Below are 19,650 nucleotides of genomic sequence, written 5' to 3' on the forward strand. Positions count from 1 at the left end.
CAGGGAATTGTTATGGCTAGGCTTATATAGGCACTAGGGCCAATAGCCTAGTACCAACCTATGAACCTATGAACCTATAGGTATATAAGGGTCCACTTCAAAATCCTGATTCTCAAAATCTCTAAATTCAAAATACTGAGACCAAAATCTCTAAAGCTCAAAATACTGAAAACTCAAAATACTGAAAGTCAAAATATCAAAAAAAAAAAAAAAACACAGTACAGCAGCACAACTATATTACAGCAGAACTACATCCAGAAACATATTACTCATCTGCAAGTATAGGCAGGGGGAAGCCCCGCCTGCACCCCCATGTGGGGGGCTGCACCTACCACACCCCCTGCTACTTAAATATATCAACTCCGAGATTGCACTTCACTACACTAAAGTGCAATCTCAGAGTTGATATATTTAAGTAGTGGGGGTGTGGAGGACGCAGCCCCCCTCTGGGGGGTGCAGGGGGGCTTAGCCCCCTGCTTATACTTAGAGAAGAGTAATGTGGTTTGTGTTTTATTTGTTTCAGTATGTACTTGAGCTGGAATATAATAAGCATTTGTATTCAGTGTGTTTTCAGTATTTTGAGTTCATTATTTTGAATTTCAGTATTTTGAGCTTTAGAGATTTTGGTTTCAGTATTTTGAATTTAGAGATTTTGAGATTCAGGATTTTGAAGTGGACCCATAAATGTGTGTGTGTGTGTGTGTGTGTGTGTGTGTGTGTGTGTGTGTGTGTGTGTGTGTGTGTGTGTGTGTGTGTGTGTGTGTATATATATATATATATATATATATATATATATATATATATATATATATGTGTGTGTGTATTCCAGACAGATGAACCAAGGGAATATGAAATGAGTGGGACTGAATTTTCTTTATTCCTTGCTTGCTGTTAGGAGACTTATGTCATAGCCTGAAAATATTGGAGACAAAGTTTGGCAAGTCTGAGATTCCATCCATATTATCTATATATGCCCAGCAGTAAGGGCAGACATAGTATCTCCTGAAAATGTGTAGAATATGTTGTTACATCAGTGAAGAAAATGGAGTGCTGTAAGCCCTGGAACTTTAACAGGTGCCTCTCTGACTATCAGTGTAAACAAATGCCCTGCATTTAGTGCTGTACCTGTGCAAGCTCTTCCTGTTTGCACCAAGTGGAGGCAATGCTGGGGTGCAGATGACAATGTCCCAGCCAACATTTTCTACTGGCATTGGTGCTGGAGCAGCCAACCAGGAAGGGATGGGAATGAGAAGCCGATGTTGGTTCTCCCATCCCAGAGAGATTCTAAGTCCTGCAGTAAGAGCTTCATCTGTGGTAGGGCCCAGGGACAGAGCACTTGTATTTAGGTCTCTGGAGGTGTAAGATTGCCAAGAAGTGCAGAGCATTCTTGCCACTTTCACAAGTGAGCAAGATTCATGCACCTGAAACAAGCCTGCCAGAAACAGCATTGTACAGGGCTTTGGCAACAATGGGCAGAAAGAGGGGTTGGGTGTCGACAAAAAGAAAAGAAGAAAAAACTCCCAGTGAGTTTCAAGGGTGACACTGAGCAGAAAAAGCCTTGTTTTCCCCTTCATATACAACTTTACAGGTGCCTCGCTGACAACTTTAGTGTGTGATATCTATCTTTGTAGCTCCAAACAGTTGCCTAGAGGGGTAGTTAATGTGGGATGAAGAGGGCAGCCAGGATTCGGATAAAGGAGACACCCGTCCTGCCCAGCCATTCAGGTCCTATTTCTGTACACTGCCCCCAACCATCCTTCCTTACATTGCAGTAAAAAATAATAACAATTATATTGCTTTTTAAACTGTAGCAAACTGCTTGCTAGAAATGTAGGAAGCAGTTGTTACAGTTTATATCATTCACTGAGTGATAAATTGCTGGTTTTAGTTAAAAATAGATCTTATTTACATTTAAACTGTAGCAAACTGCTTGCTACATATGTAGCCAAAATTTGTTACAATTTATACTCTCAATGGAACACTAGAGCACTCAGGTTTTACTTAAAATAAAATCTATTCTAAACTGTTGCTACAGCTTATATCCTACACAGAGTGCTACATCACTCAGGTTTTAGTTAAAAAAAAAGAAAATTGTTTTACATTGAAATTGTAGCAAACAGTGGCAAGCAATGTAGCAAGCAGATGCTATAGTTAGACCACACACAAAATGCTACAATACTCAAGTTTGACCAAAAATGCAATACTTGCTTTTAAAAGCCTGTATTGCATTCAGAGCAGTCAGGATGATGAATGAACAATAAGATTGCATCCTCTAACACTTTGCACCCAGGTCAGTTGCACCTGCTACTGCAGTCTTATAGTCAGAGCATCAAATGGGGTGATGCACAATAAATACATTTTAATGCTTTTTAGTCCGTCTGATGAACAGCATCAGGTTAATGAATAAACCTGCTCATTTGTCACTGTATTATGCAGAAAAGAAACATGAAAAGTCAAATATGTATACTGAACCATAAAATTAAATGTTACTGAGCATACATAAAGTCAAAATGTGTATACCAAGCTATAAAAATGAAATGCTATTGAGCATATATCAAACATATGATTTGTATTTTTCTTAAAGTACAACAAGGACAGAAATCAGCTCTGTTGGCATAGAAGAAGAAAGCCCAGACTGCATTCCAGGTTACTATAATTTGATCATCAGCCTGGATATTTGTTGGAGCTGTTTTGGGGAAGGTGGGTGTAACTATTTTGTGATTCGAGGAGGGCAGAGTGGGCCATCCAAAGTGATAATCCCTTGGAGGAGGCGCAATAATGCAGGAACAGCTGGTTCACAGGAGCTTGGATTTGATGAAGCAGAGTGTGCATCTTCCTGAACCTGGGGTGGTGTTAGCACTTATAAAACACACACATTTTATGGCTGCAGTGCCAGTGAGGACACAGATTACCCCCTTTAGCTGCCTGAAATATGGCTGTGACATGGATTTCTTTTACCCTGGTGACAGTGAACAAATGAACAGTGTCTGTGGCTTAATGGTCATCAGGCATGGAACTTAAACACATACAAAATGTACAGGAGTGATACAAAGAGCTCAAGTGTAGAGTATACTGTAAATAATCTGAGAGTTTAAATGAAAATATCAACGAGGCACTTGAAATGGTCTTTTGTTTTCTTCCCACAGATGTAATATTCTTTTGCAATATAACGTTGTGCACTGGCTTCTTTAATTCTTGTTCTTACAGATTTGATTCATCTTTTTGCTGTATGAAATAAAACATAAAAATGATAAGAAGTGAAGAAGTCCTTCTGTTTTTCTGTAACAATACAGTTATAAATTTAATTTTTTTCTCATCTGTTCACAATTCTCAGGGAAATGAAGTTGACTAAAGGTTAAAAAGTAGAACAGTGGTCTTGAGAATTATCAACACTAATTTTAGAGTTCTAAACATATCAAACTAGAGACATTTTAGTGAAGTAGTTGCAATGTCTACAAAATCCAAAAAGCAGTAACTGTTTAAACAAGAAATTACAGTTTATTTGCTTCCTAGAAAAAAATCAAGTTCATTTACTGATGGCCTACTGTGACAATCCCGCTGAGCAGAATAGTAGGAATTCAATATGATGCTTTTGAAAACAACATTTTAAATAAATGTTTATATGAACATTTTTGAATATAGATGGTAATATATAATACTTATGCAAAACTTGAGAGAACTCTTGTTTTAAAGTATATAGCAAAATAACTAGGTAGTATGAATACTAAAATGCTTCTACTATGGCTTGTCTAATTCTCAGCTCAGCACAGAACCAGTTACAATAGGACAACTGGTTTAGAATTCAACCTGATGAAAAATATATATAAGAATGGTTTTTTTTGAGAGGCAAGTCCCCTTCCTCTCCTAAACATCTGCCAAATGTGTATACACCAATTCCTCAGTCACAACAACACAAAGAAAAGGATATCTGTGAAAACAAATTACCATCTGCCACCACACTCTCAGAAATCACAGCAGCCAAGATTTCTTCCTATAACTTCTTAGGTTCATACATTATTACCAATTACTTGAATAGGTCATTTGTAGACTAGTTACTACCAGTTCTATTACTTACTACGTCTTTCTATGAGGGATAGGTGAGGTAAGACTGGGGTTGTGTACATGCTTACCAAGGTATTCATCCAGGTTGCTTTTGAACTTTTGAAGAGGTTGAAGTAACTAGATTGCTTGATTAAGGTTCCTGTTATGTCAGTAGGTTCTATTTATCTTTTGATGAAGGTTAAGATCTGTAGTATGGTCATTCGTGGTGTTGCTGCTTTTGTAAATATGAAGGAGATTGCTCATGACAAGGCCATTTGAGACCTTTTAGGCTAGGTAAAGGTCACCCCTTAGGAGTCATTATGAGACAGAAAGAGAGATAAGGGCTCTAAGTCATTCAGCGTAAGTAACAGAACTTATAATAAGTAACAGAACTCGAACTTATAATAAGTAACAGAACTCATAATAAGTAACAGAACTCATGCCCTTGATTTTTTTTTGCACAAATGTTGAGATCTTTCAGGTTGGATCATCTGCATGGGTAGGTACATATAAAAGGGAGCATTATGTTAAATTATCTGCCAAATAAGGGAGGAGCAGAGAGTTATGATAACATCAAAACAACAAAAAAACCCCCCTAGATACCTTGGCAAAAGCTTTCAGGGGGAAGATAATTAAAAACCCACCTTAAATACATAATAAATTAATAAACAATTAAACACTCAACCAATCAAATACTTGCAAATTAATTCACTATTTATCCATATTGTTTTAAAGTGTGAAACTTTAAAACACAAATACTTTCCATACACAGAAATATTTGTATACAGCATTTATTTTAACCTGTAATAACACAGAAACAGATAATGAATCAAAAAGACTAGAATAATAATTAAGAAAGTGTTCAGCAACTGGGTTTTCTTTTTTTAATCAAGCTAATATACCTAATATGCTCATATATCATATCTTTATGGTTTCTTTTAGTTTTAGGTATGATAATATTTTTGGACCTTGAGAAAATACCCTTTGGAATGACCTGGGTTACATGGAATTATTTCATAAATACTGTGGACACATGGTGGTTGAAAGAGAGTTCATTGTCAACAAATATGCAGAGGATTTTGATAACTGTATGTTCCTAGGTGGGATCACTGATATGGTAGCAGCAGGGGTCCTTCTGTTTACCAAAGGATATTATAATATACCTTTTAGCATTTAGCATGAGGCCATCAACATGGGAACATTTGCTTGCACGTGTTTAATCTTTTTGTAGAATCTGGGAATTCCCAGTGGTGTTGATGATGGCTCCTAGTTTGCAATCATCAGCAAACTTAGCAAAAGGTATATTAAGTCAGCTGTGACATCAGATAAGTATATACCAAACAGGAGAAACCTTGGTACTAAGCTCTGGAAGACACTGCTGGCAACAATCCTTTTGGATAAGTGTTTGCCCCAAGTCTTAATGAGCTGGGGTCTATCTCTGTGAGACAGTTTGCTATCCATTGGTTAATGTCATGGTTTACATTTAATTTATTTAGCTTATCTATGATACCTGAGTGTGGAATTGTGTCAAAAGCTTTAACTAGTTTGAGGTATGCTGTATGGACAGACTTGGTTTCATACAAGACTTTCTCAAAGAAAAATATAGTATAAGGTGGGATCTACCCTATATAATCCAAACTGATTTGTTTTAAGGAACTTTAGGTTGCCATTTTCTGTGCTTATGAGGGCCATCATTTCATTCCCTCCCATTGTCTTGAGAATAATTCTTGTGAGATATATGAGTCTGTAGTTTTCAGGCTCAGTAGTGGTCCTTCCCTAATGTAGGGGGACATTATCCTCAGTTCACACTTCAGGCATGAAGCCAAATGTTTAAAACAAAAAGGTTGCAAAGAAAAAGGATAGGCAACATACTGAAGTCAGTCCCTCATTTCATATATTGTGCATTCATATTGTAGGTATGTTAGCAGTGAACATCACTGAGATTCAGTCAGTTTACTGAGCTCAGCAAGGAAACTGAAGAAGAACTGTTTTCCAGTTTAAAGAGTTGGGGCAAAATTTAGTTACTTGCTGCATCATGAAGCACTCTTTTTGGGTGACTTCACTAGTTCCTTGGGGGTAGCTCACATGTTTCTCCTAAATTATAATGCAAAGGCTTTGCATGAGTAGTCAGGCTTGCCTTCACAGTTATTCCTTTTAACTGAATTACACCAATTTGTCCTTACTATAAGTTAGTAACCCTTTTATTGTCTTTTTAGATTTTCTTCAGTATTTAAGAGGTGAAAAGCAGGGTTTTAAGTATTCAAAACTACAGTCCTAAAATAAATCAGACAGTCTAGCCAATACTTTTTCTAGGTGTGATAGTTGTCAGCTCTGCTCATTTATCAGTGACTGGCAGTTGTTTCTTCAAAGATCTAGCAAGGCAAATGGCAATTACTTGTAGTTTTTGATAGTGTGCTTAGTTTTACAATTCATTGACCAAAAAATAGTATTTAACATTTTTTTCAGTGTAGCAGTACACTTCATCCCTGTTTTAAAATAAAGCACATACTAACAGCTAACATGTACCTGTTTCCCAAAGCATTAATAGAAGAAATATTTATACTACTTAAATGGCAACAAGGCTCTGTCTCATTAAGGTAGTGGTGAACAATGAAAACCACTGGATCTGATCAGTCTAGCTCATATTAGGCAGGCTGAGACAAATATCTTTCTGAAACAGTCTGAAATATAAACAGAGAGATATAGCGCAACCTTCATGATTTGAAACCAGGAAACAAGTGAAAGGATTTCTGAATAATAGAAAGTATGTGAAGGTGCTATTACTAAAATTAAAAAATAACTCGAAGAAGTTAATAAATTAGAAGAGTGAAAAATAGCAAAGCACTACTTAACTGTTCCCCTCTCTAATCAAAGCACTGATACAAAAGTATGACAAATAAGACTGGTTTTATGCATGAAGTTAGGACTGCTTCAAGGAATGGAAACATGGACTCTATGCCTGGCATACAGGGCATTGTCAGACGCCACTATGATAGACCTCGTGCATATCCACAAAACAGCAAAAGAATAACCCTTTATAAAGACTTAAACCTTGCCTGTGATGTAAATAGGACCTGCTAGAGAGACAGGTATGTATACTAGAGATTACCCAGTCTATGGAACAGGCTCCCCATCCATGTGAAGCAGAGTTCCTCCCTAACCCAATTCAAGTGCAACTTCGACAATTGCATGATGAATAGGAAATTCATCCTTGGTATGGCACCTATGTCTCTAACGGATACAGGCAACCTGTAAATGGTTCATCTTCCAGGCCCCTGCTTGTAAAAGTTTCATCTCCCAGGCCCCTGCTTGTAAAGGTTTCATCTGCCAAACTCCTGCTTAGACTTATCCAGGGTATCATAACTTATCAGAGATTTAGGATGCATGGCTAAACTTAAAAAGGCCCTTGGGTTGTTAGCCTAGTAACCACCTATGAACTATGAACTATACGCAACCTTTAAAATCCACTATAATAATGATGACATATGAGCAATGGGCAGTCAGCTAACTATAGAACATAATTTGATAACATACATGGTTTGGATAACTAATGCAAATGGGCACAAACTGCATAGAAATAAAGTGCCTCACTTGCATAAATCCATAAACTTGGAAAGTCCTGAAAATGACACCAAAGAAAGTACAAATTGTTCAGACTGAGGAACACTTGCATCCTTTACATCTGATAGCAGCAGATGCAGCCAGACAGAAGCCAATTTAGAGCCATTGGCCATGATGCTATCCCAGTGATTGTTGCAAAAAGCATACCATACCCAAGTGCCATTTACATTGCAAAGTACATGTTAAAAGAGTACATTATCCTTCACTCATACAAAAACAACTCGATAGAACATACAAATACATTCAAATACCATGGCCTACTACTTCACCTCACCTTGGCTTTCAAAGCTCACGTCAATTTCATATACTAAAATCTACTCTTGACAGCTGAAACATTCATGGCAATTCATATATTTCCTCACCCTTAACACTTATTATTGTATGGCAAAGGATATCGTTACTTCACAGCTTGAATACTGTCTTCTTGTCTTTCTCTTGGGTAAATCATTAAAATGCAAAAACCACTCAATGAAATATGCTACTTCATTCATTTATCACATGTCAGAACATACTACTGTAATCATTCATTTATCACATGTCAGAACACACTACTGTAATCATTCATCACATGTCAGAACAGAACACACTACTGTAATCATTCACTTATCACGTCAGAACACAGTACTGTAATAATTAATTTAGCACGTCAGAACACACTACTGTAATCATTCATTTATCACGTCAGAACACAGTACTGTAATCATTCATCACGTCGGAACACACTACTGTAATCATTCATTTATCACGTCAGAACACAGTACTGTAATCATTCATCACGTCGGAACACAATACTGTAATCATTCATTTATCATGTCAGAACACACTACTGTAATCATTCATTTATCACGTCAGAACACACTACTGTAATCATTCATTTATCATGTCAGAACACACTACTGTAATCATTCATTTATCACGTCAGAACACACTACTGTAATCATTCATTTATCATGTCAGAACACACTACTGTAATCATTCATTTATCACGTCAGAACACACTACTGTAATCATTCATTTATCACATCAGAACACAGTACTGTAATCATTCATCACGTCGGAACACACTACTGTAATCATTCATTTATCACGTCAGAACACACTACTGTAATCATTCATTTATCACATGTCAGAACACACCACTGTAATCATTCATTTATCACGTCAGAACACTCTACTGTAATCATTCATTTATCATGTCAGAACACACTACTGTAATCATTCATTTATCACATCAGAACACACTACTGTAATCATTCATTTATCACGTCAGAACACACTACTGTAATCATTCATTTATCACGTCAGAACACACTACTGTAATCATTCATTTATCACGTCAGAACACACTACTGTAATCATTCATTTATCACGTCAGAACACACTACTGTAATCATTCATTTATCATGTCAGAACACACTACTGTAATCATTCATTTATCATGTCAGAACACACCACTGTAATCATTCATTTATCACATGTCAGAACACACTACTGTAATCATTCATTTATCATGTCAGAACACACTACTGTAATCATTCATTTATCATGTCAGAACACACTACTGTAATCATTCATTTATCACATGTTAGAACACACCACTGTAATCATTCATTTATCATGTCAGAACACAGTACTGTAATCATTCATTTATCACATGTCAGAACACACCACTGTAATCATTCATTTATCACGTCAGAACACACTACTGTAATCATTCATTTATCACATGTCAGAACACACTACTGTAATCATTCATTTATCATGTCAGAACACACTACTGTAATCATTCATTTATCACATGTCAGAACACACTACTGTAATCATTCATTTATCATGTCAGAACACAGTACTGTAATCATTCATTTATCACGTCAGAACACAGTACTGTAATCATTCATCATGTCAGAACACACTACTGTAATCATTCACTTATCACATGTCAGAACACTCTACTGTAATCATTCATTTATCACATGTCAGAACACACTACTGTAATCATTCACTTATCACATGTCAGAACACACTACTGTAATCATTCATTTATCACATGTCAGAACACACCACTGTAATCATTCATTTATCATGTCAGAACACACTACTGTAATCATTCATTTATCACATGTTAGAACACACCACTGTAATCATTCATTTATCACGTCAGAACACAGTACTGTAATCATTCATTTATCACATGTTAGAACACACCACTGTAATCATTCATTTATCACGTCAGAACACAGTACTGTAATCATTCATCACATCGGAACACACTACTGTAATCATTCACTTATCACGTCAGAACACACTACTGTAATCATTCATTTATCACATGTCAGAACACACCACTGTAATCATTCATTTGTCACGTCAGAACACACTACTGTAATCATTCATTTATCATGTTAGAACACACCACTGTAATCATTCATTTATCACGTCAGAACACACTACTGTAATCATTCATTTATCATGTCAGAACACACTACTGTAATCATTCATTTATCACATGTTAGAACACACCACTGTAATCATTCTTTTATCACATGTCAGAACACACTACTGTAATCATTCATTTATCACGTCAGAACACACTACTGTAATCATTCATTTATCATGTCAGAACACAGTACTGTAATCATTCATTTATCACGTCAGAACACACTACTGTAATCATTCATTTATCACATGTCAGAACACACTACTGTAATCATTCACTTATCACATGTCAGAACACACTACTGTAATCATTCATTTATCACATGTCAGAACACACTACTGTAATCATTCATTTATCACATGTCAGAACACACTACTGTAATCATTCATTTATCACATGTCAGAACACACCACTGTAATCATTCATTTATCACATGTCAGAACACACTACTGTAATCATTCATTTATCATGTCAGAACACACTACTGTAATCATTCATTTATCACGTCAGAACACACTACTGTAATCATTCATTTATCACGTCAGAACACACTACTGTAATCATTCATTTATCACGTCAGAACACACTACTGTAATCATTCATTTATCACGTCAGAACACAGTACTGTAATCATTCATCACATCGGAACACACTACTGTAATCATTCATTTATCACGTCAGAACACACTACTGTAATCATTCATTTATCACATGTCAGAACACACCACTGTAATCATTCATTTATCACATCAGAACACACTACTGTAATCATTCATTTATCATGTCAGAACACACTACTGTAATCATTCATTTATCACGTCAGAACACACTACTGTAATCATTCATTTATCATGTCAGAACACACTACTGTAATCATTCATTTATCACATGTCAGAACACACCACTGTAATCATTCATTTATCACATGTCAGAACACTCTACTGTAATCATTCATTTATCACATCAGAACACACTACTGTAATCATTCATTTATCATGTCAGAACACACTACTGTAATCATTCATCACGTCAGAACACACTACTGTAATCATTCATTTATCACATGTCAGAACACACTACTGTAATCATTCATTTATCACATGTCAGAACACACTACTGTAATCATTCATTTATCATGTCAGAACACACTACTGTAATCATTCATTTATCACATGTCAGAACACACCACTGTAATCATTCATTTATCATGTCAGAACACACTACTGTAATCATTCATTTATCACATGTCAGAACACACTACTGTAATCATTCATTTATCATGTCAGAACACACTACTGTAATCATTCATTTATCACATGTTAGAACACACCACTGTAATCATTCATTTATCACGTCAGAACACAGTACTGTAATCATTCATTTATCACGTCAGAACACACTACTGTAATCATTCATTTATCATGTCAGAACACACTACTGTAATCATTCATTTATCACATGTCAGAACACACCACTGTAATCATTCATTTATCACGTCAGAACACAGTACTGTAATCATTCATTTATCATGTCAGAACACACCACTGTAATCATTCATTTATCATGTCAGAACACACTACTGTAATCATTCATTTATCACGTCAGAACACACCACTGTAATCATTCATTTATCATGTCAGAACACAGTACTGTAATCATTCATTTATCATGTCAGAACACACTACTGTAATCATTCATTTATCATGTCAGAACACACTACTGTAATCATTCATTTATCACATGTCAGAACACACTACTGTAATCATTCATTTATCACATGTCAGAACACACTACTGTAATCATTCATTTATCACATGTCAGAACACACTACTGTAATCATTCATTTATCACATGTCAGAACACACTACTGTAATCATTCATTTATCATGTCAGAACACACTACTGTAATCATTCATTTATCATGTCAGAACACACCACTGTAATCATTCATTTATCACATCAGAACACACTACTGTAATCATTCATTTATCATGTCAGAACACACTACTGTAATCATTCATTTATCATGTCAGAACACACCACTGTAATCATTCATTTATCACATGTCAGAACACACTACTGTAATCATTCATTTATCATGTCAGAACACACTACTGTAATCATTCATTTATCACGTCAGAACACACTACTGTAATCATTCATTTATCACGTCAGAACACACTACTGTAATCATTCATTTATCATGTCAGAACACAGTACTGTAATCATTCATCACGTCAGAACACACTACTGTAATCATTCATTTATCACGTCAGAACACACTACTGTAATCATTCATTTATCACATGTCAGAACACACTACTGTAATCATTCATTTATCATGTCAGAACACACTACTGTAATCATTCATTTATCACATGTCAGAACACACTACTGTAATCATTCATTTATCATGTCAGAACACAGTACTGTAATCATTCATCACGTCGGAACACACTACTGTAATCATTCATTTATCACGTCAGAACACACTACTGTAATCATTCATTTATCACATGTCAGAACACACCACTGTAATCATTCATTTATCACGTCAGAACACACTACTGTAATCATTCATTTATCATGTCAGAACACACTACTGTAATCATTCATTTATCATGTCAGAACACACTACTGTAATCATTCATTTATCACATGTCAGAACACACCACTGTAATCATTCATTTATCACGTCAGAACACAGTACTGTAATCATTCATTTATCATGTCAGAACACACTACTGTAATCATTCATTTATCATGTCAGAACACACTACTGTAATCATTCATTTATCACATGTCAGAACACACTACTGTAATCATTCATTTATCACATGTCAGAACACACTACTGTAATCATTCATTTATCACATGTCAGAACACACTACTGTAATCATTCATTTATCACATGTCAGAACACACTACTGTAATCATTCATTTATCATGTCAGAACACACTACTGTAATCATTCATTTATCACATGTTAGAACACACCACTGTAATCATTCATTTATCACGTCAGAACACAGTACTGTAATCATTCATTTATCATGTCAGAACACACTACTGTAATCATTCATTTATCATGTCAGAACACACTACTGTAATCATTCATTTATCATGTCAGAACACACTACTGTAATCATTCATTTATCACATCAGAACACAGTACTGTAATCATTCATTTATCATGTCAGAACACACCACTGTAATCATTCATTTATCATGTCAGAACACACTACTGTAATCATTCATTTATCATGTCAGAACACACCACTGTAATCATTCATTTATCATGTCAGAACACACTACTGTAATCATTCATTTATCATGTCAGAACACACTACTGTAATCATTCATTTATCACATGTCAGAACACACCACTGTAATCATTCATTTATCACATGTCAGAACACTCTACTGTAATCATTCATTTATCATGTCAGAACACACTACTGTAATCATTCATTTATCATGTCAGAACACACTACTGTAATCATTCATTTATCATGTCAGAACACAGTACTGTAATCATTCATTTATCACGTCAGAACACACTACTGTAATCATTCATTTATCACATGTCAGAACACACCACTGTAATCATTCATTTATCACATGTCAGAACACACTACTGTAATCATTCATTTATCACATGTCAGAACACACTACTGTAATCATTCATTTATCACATGTCAGAACACACTACTGTAATCATTCATTTATCATGTCAGAACACACTACTGTAATCATTCATTTATCACATGTCAGAACACACCACTGTAATCATTCATTTATCATGTCAGAACACAGTACTGTAATCATTCATTTATCACATGTTAGAACACACCACTGTAATCATTCATTTATCACGTCAGAACACAGTACTGTAATCATTCATTTATCATGTCAGAACACACTACTGTAATCATTCATTTATCACGTCAGAACACACTACTGTAATCATTCATTTATCATGTCAGAACACACCACTGTAATCATTCATTTATCATGTCAGAACACACTACTGTAATCATTCATTTATCATGTCAGAACACACCACTGTAATCATTCATTTATCACATGTCAGAACACACTACTGTAATCATTCATTTATCATGTCAGAACACACTACTGTAATCATTCATTTATCACATGTCAGAACACACTACTGTAATCATTCATTTATCATGTCAGAACACACTACTGTAATCATTCATTTATCATGTCAGAACACACTACTGTAATCATTCATTTATCACGTCAGAACACACTACTGTAATCATTCATTTATCACATGTCAGAACACACTACTGTAATCATTCATTTATCACATGTCAGAACACACTACTGTAATCATTCATTTATCACATGTCAGAACACACCACTGTAATCATTCATTTATCATGTCAGAACACACTACTGTAATCATTCATTTATCACATGTTAGAACACACCACTGTAATCATTCATTTATCACGTCAGAACACAGTACTGTAATCATTCATTTATCACATGTCAGAACACACCACTGTAATCATTCATTTATCATGTCAGAACACAGTACTGTAATCATTCATCACGTCAGAACACACTACTGTAATCATTCATTTATCACGTCAGAACACACTACTGTAATCATTCATTTATCACATGTCAGAACACACCACTGTAATCATTCATTTATCACATGTCAGAACACACTACTGTAATCATTCATTTATCATGTCAGAACACACCACTGTAATCATTCATTTATCACGTCAGAACACACTACTGTAATCATTCATTTATCACATGTCAGAACACACTACTGTAATCATTCATTTATCATGTCAGAACACACTACTGTAATCATTCATTTATCATGTCAGAACACAGTACTGTAATCATTCACTTTTCAAATGTCAGAACACTCTACTGTAACTTATTCCTCTCCACAGAATCACTTCCTTGTATCTGCAACACTTTCTATATATAAGCTGCTACCTCTAAATGCTTACACCTGTCTGATTACCATTATCTAATATCCTGTACATGCATGAATTCTACAACTATTTCCATAAACTTACTCCATCTGTTGTGAATTTATTCCCTTCTAATGTAAGAAATTCTCCAATTATTTCCTCTTCTCCTAGAAGACACTGTTTCAAGTTAGTGCAACACCACTGCTTTGAAAAAACTATGCAGTGCCTCCTCTTAAAATACCTGCCATGGTACTTTTTCTAAAATTAAATCCTTGTATTGCCATAAAATCTCTAAATTCACTGGATATAATATAAACAAAGTGTGCAATGACACTCAAGCCTTTTTGAAAACATTTATTATTGTACTCTATCTACAATTAATTTTAATGTTTTCTCTGTAAACTCATATTTTAAATTGATTTCAAATGTACACGATAAAAATCTTTTTAATATTCAGGTTGTATTCCTGCCTTTATTTGCTGCTACTTGGTGTGGGTAGTGGCTGAAAGTGATCAGCACATCTACCAAGTCAACAAATGCAAAATAGGTAAGCAAATAAATAAACAAATAAACAGACAGATACTTAAAAAAAATTAAGTCACAACAGCTTTTGAGCTGCAGTGATGAAAAAGAATCTATAACTGTTACACTTCCACAACTGAAGAAATGTACATCTATTCTTTTCTAAAAGGCTGTTTCTATTATTTCAGCTACTATTCCTACATTGTCATACCCTACTGCTAAGAGAACTGTAGGGTCTTCTTATACTAAGATTGCATCAAAATTAAATTATTTGGATACTAAGACATCTGTCAAAATATAAAAGCTACTATTCTTTATTCAAATCTGTAGACTCCAAGTCAGAAATAACCAGGTCCCTTAACCCACTGGTGATACCTTGTTTTGAATATAATAAGCTGACTGATGTACAGCTCAATGAAATAAACTTCAGACTTCTTCTCGCATCCCCTTTTTACCTGTGGCACCAGTATTCGGTGCATCTAAGGCCAGTGCTATAATTCTGTACTTTGTGGTGCCAACAGCTATTAGCCATCTCACAGCTCTTTCTCTTGGAATTTTTAAGGTTAATGTATACTTTCTGCATCAAGACTCACTGCAAAATCAAACCTAGATGCCCCTGCATATTTCTACACAAACGTCCTCCACATCAGCAGTTATACTCATCTGACACAGTCCATTCAAATTGTAAGACATAATGAATCCCTTTTAGGTTGGTGAGTCAAATACCTCAATAAGGAGGAATGGGTGATTCTCCCCAGCACTCCTGAAAACACTAGCTTTGGAGAGTTTCACAGTAAAATCAACAAAAGTTTGATTTGCTATCTAATCCCTTCCTTCTTGCCAAAGAATGTTATAGAATATTCTAGATTTACCCCACAATTCTGTTATGTAATTTTGCTTTTGGTGGATGTCTTAAAGGATTCTGCTAATATTGTGCTGCAACTCAGACAAAGTCACCTGTATCTGTCTCCTTAGGGGAATTTTCAATTTGGGCAGAGACTCCAATGTTAGACACCACTGTCTATGAAACAGTCCTGTGAATCATTTTAAACCTCTCAGAGTTTGTATAGCCACCAGCCAAGAAGTTCGGAACTAAGGATGGATGTGAGAAACACATGTTTACATCTGTCACTTTGTCCCAGGTTCGGAGCCACCTTACATGCATGGTGCATTTCTATAAGACTTAGGTAGTGAAATATACCCTGTTGCGGATGGAGTTACTGGATGGGTCACTAAAGGATAAGATAAAGACCTAAGCTACTATCCCTTCAAACATAAGCAGCCATAATATATGAAAACTGTATAAAATGACAGAAGGTGGTGAAAAGGAGGAACTGGCATTTCCTTGAGCCAACACTCCTAGTTGTATTGTATAGACTATACTTTAGGCATCAAGGCTACATTTTTTGATATCCCTTCACTGAACCTCTCCTGTTTTGCAAACAAGTTCAACAGCACCTTAAAATACACAAAAACAGTCAAGACGGTCACTGCTATGTATGCAACATTTCACCCTTCATATAGTTCTTTAAAGATATGAACCAGCACTGCATATAGTTCATGGATGAAAAACAGAAGCAACTGCAGCTGCCAACAGAAAAATTCTGGAAGGAGACAGTTTTCTTAGTCTGGACTTCAGCAAGATCAAGAGCTAAAGCTTAGTGTTCTAGCAAATTGCCTGAGGTCCATGGTCTTCACCAAGGAAATCAACCTCCAGACATAGGATCTGACAAGCGTTTATATTATGTGATCGAACAGTGAAATATTTGAACATGTAATTATCGGGTGCAGGACCCCTGCACCCCTACACCCCCCACTACTTAAATATACCAACTCTGAGAACGCATTACAGTGCAGACAATGGAAAACTTCCATGTCCGCACTGTACAGAGATCTCCATTGAACCGTTCGGCATTCCGACGGTTCACTATTTAGGGGTCGATTATTACATGTTCGAACATTTCACTGTTCGATCATGTAATATAGGCCCTCTGACAATGCGTCCTCCCTCCCTCTCCACATAGGATGCACACACCCAACCATCTACCTGTGCCATCAAGTTTCTGAGACAGCTGCTAAAACTCAGCTTGCACGTGCCATAACCAGGGCATTATCACTATATTCCACCACTGAAAAATCCTTCATTTCTCTGGTCCACCAGTGCAGTCTCCTTCACACCAACAGTTATCACAGAAACCAATTTGAATCAATCTTTAAATTGCATCTTTCCCTTGAATATTCTAAACTTGGTGAAATATCAGCTTCAGAATATTCTAGATTTGTTTGCAGCTTAAAAATTAGCCAGCAACTCTCCCTATTGCTTTTCTTCTCTAATACTGTATATTCTAGTTGTTTACTAATCCAAACTGCCACTCATCTTTACAGGATGCAGCCAAATAATTTTCTCTGGCCCTTTTAAGAATGAGACAAGGCAATGCTCTTGTTTAGCTATTTTAGTTTCTTTCAAAAAGTAAATATCATAATGTTTCAATACATTGCTGCATTATAGCTATTTTTATCTGAACATCCTCTAACATTTAATGAAATAAATTTTACCATTGTCATTTTAAAACAGGAATAGCACACACTCTGTCAGCAGAAAACAAAACTATAATAACATATCCAAAATACATGGTTCCCTACTGGAATGTCAGCACTCAAAATGCTGAGTGCCAACATTCTGCAAAAAGTCCAAAAATGCAGATGAGTGAATATCAAACATCATTCTTCTCCTTCAAACTTGTTTTTTGCAGGGACCATACCCCAGACCCCCCCCAAAAAAATGTATATATATTAATTACTAGATCAGCATGCCTTGGAGAAGATGGAATATCTCTAGAAATGGCCATCTCATACTTAATATATCTAAGCCTGTTTTTTTCTTCCATTCAGTTGCCGTGTTTCCGGGCTCACTTTCATGAATCTTGACATTTCAAATAGGTACCAAAATACACACTGAGATAACAAGCTGCATTGCTAAAAAAAAAAAAAAAACATTAAGACATGCTGCATGTTAGTGTATGTGCATGCATAAACATTTTTAGGTCACAGTAATTAGAAACAGACATGCACCCCATTCCATGGTGTCTGTCAGGAGTGATGGAATCTCAAATGTCCACTCAAAAAAACACACTGACATGAAGTGCCCTTGTAAATCAAGTGTGCAAATAAATGAACCACACACCCAAACCAACCACTAAATGGAAGAAATTGTCACTCTGGGCAGGAAAGACAGACACAGTCACCTTCTCATGTAGTATTACCGTTGGACTTGTGCCCATTAGCTTTAGATGATTTTTTTAATATGGAGTTCAAAAAGAAATGGTGCATTGGCTTATCTCATTTTGTCCCATTAACAGCAGTCTTATAGTTCACTGTTTCTTCCACATCCATAGCACTGAACAAGGCAACACAATCATCTTCCTCCTCTAAAGAGTAAAAAGAGATATCTTTTGGAATGTTGAAATGGAGTTTGTGTGCCAGATTCTTCCTTAGTCTTTGTGTCAAACTGCTCGCCTCCTTAGGCAGACTGTTAGGTGAAAAAGGGTTAGCCACTAATCTTTCTCCTTCTTCTGGTATGGCAAATCTACAAAGTTAATAGGGTAGGTTGCCTTCTTTGAGTGCTGACTGATCTCAAATGATCCTTTAGCCCCTGTTTGTCTAGGTTCATTAAAATTCATAACAGAACCCTTCCAATTAAGTTTGGGATCTGATAAACTAGGTAGAGTCTGGGTAAAAATGTGATTTTGTAAAAGAAAGAGTGCTTCTGTGACTGAATTAAAAGATTAAAAACTCATTCCATTTCAGAAAAAATGTTTGACAGAGAATTTAACATAAGATAATATTCCATCATTATAAACACCTGACTTCAGCAAATTCTCTCCTTTTATTTATTTATTTAACATTTGTTTATCGCAGAAAGTCTGACTTGGAACAGGACAATTTTCAGCAGAAGCCTGGGGAGAAACACTCCAGATACATGTCTTTGTAATGTGAGAGGAAACTGGAGCACCCAGAGAAAACCCACACAGATGCAGGGAGGACATGCAGACTCCTCAC

The 19,650-nt window shown here is 35.8% G+C and overlaps 1 protein-coding gene across 3 annotated transcripts in view; it reads right to left on the reverse strand.

The window, feature by feature from the left end:
- Window positions 1–807: 807 nt before the first annotated feature.
- LOC122809220 (hemicentin-1-like) overlaps window positions 808–19,650 on the reverse strand; it is a 607,229-nt gene continuing 588,386 nt past the window's right edge. For all 3 annotated transcript variants that reach the window (XM_044080533.1, XM_044080535.1, XM_044080534.1), the window contains exon 10: window positions 808–3,225. In XM_044080533.1, coding sequence (XP_043936468.1) covers window positions 3,202–3,225 — 24 coding nt within the window. In that variant the 3' untranslated portion in view covers window positions 808–3,201. The remainder of the gene's footprint in view (window positions 3,226–19,650) is intronic.

The sequence above is a fragment of the Protopterus annectens genome, chromosome 8.part0, assembly GCF_019279795.1.
Source record: "Protopterus annectens isolate FY-2018-M chromosome 8.part0, PAN1.0, whole genome shotgun sequence".
NCBI lineage: Eukaryota > Metazoa > Chordata > Ceratodontiformes > Protopteridae > Protopterus > Protopterus annectens.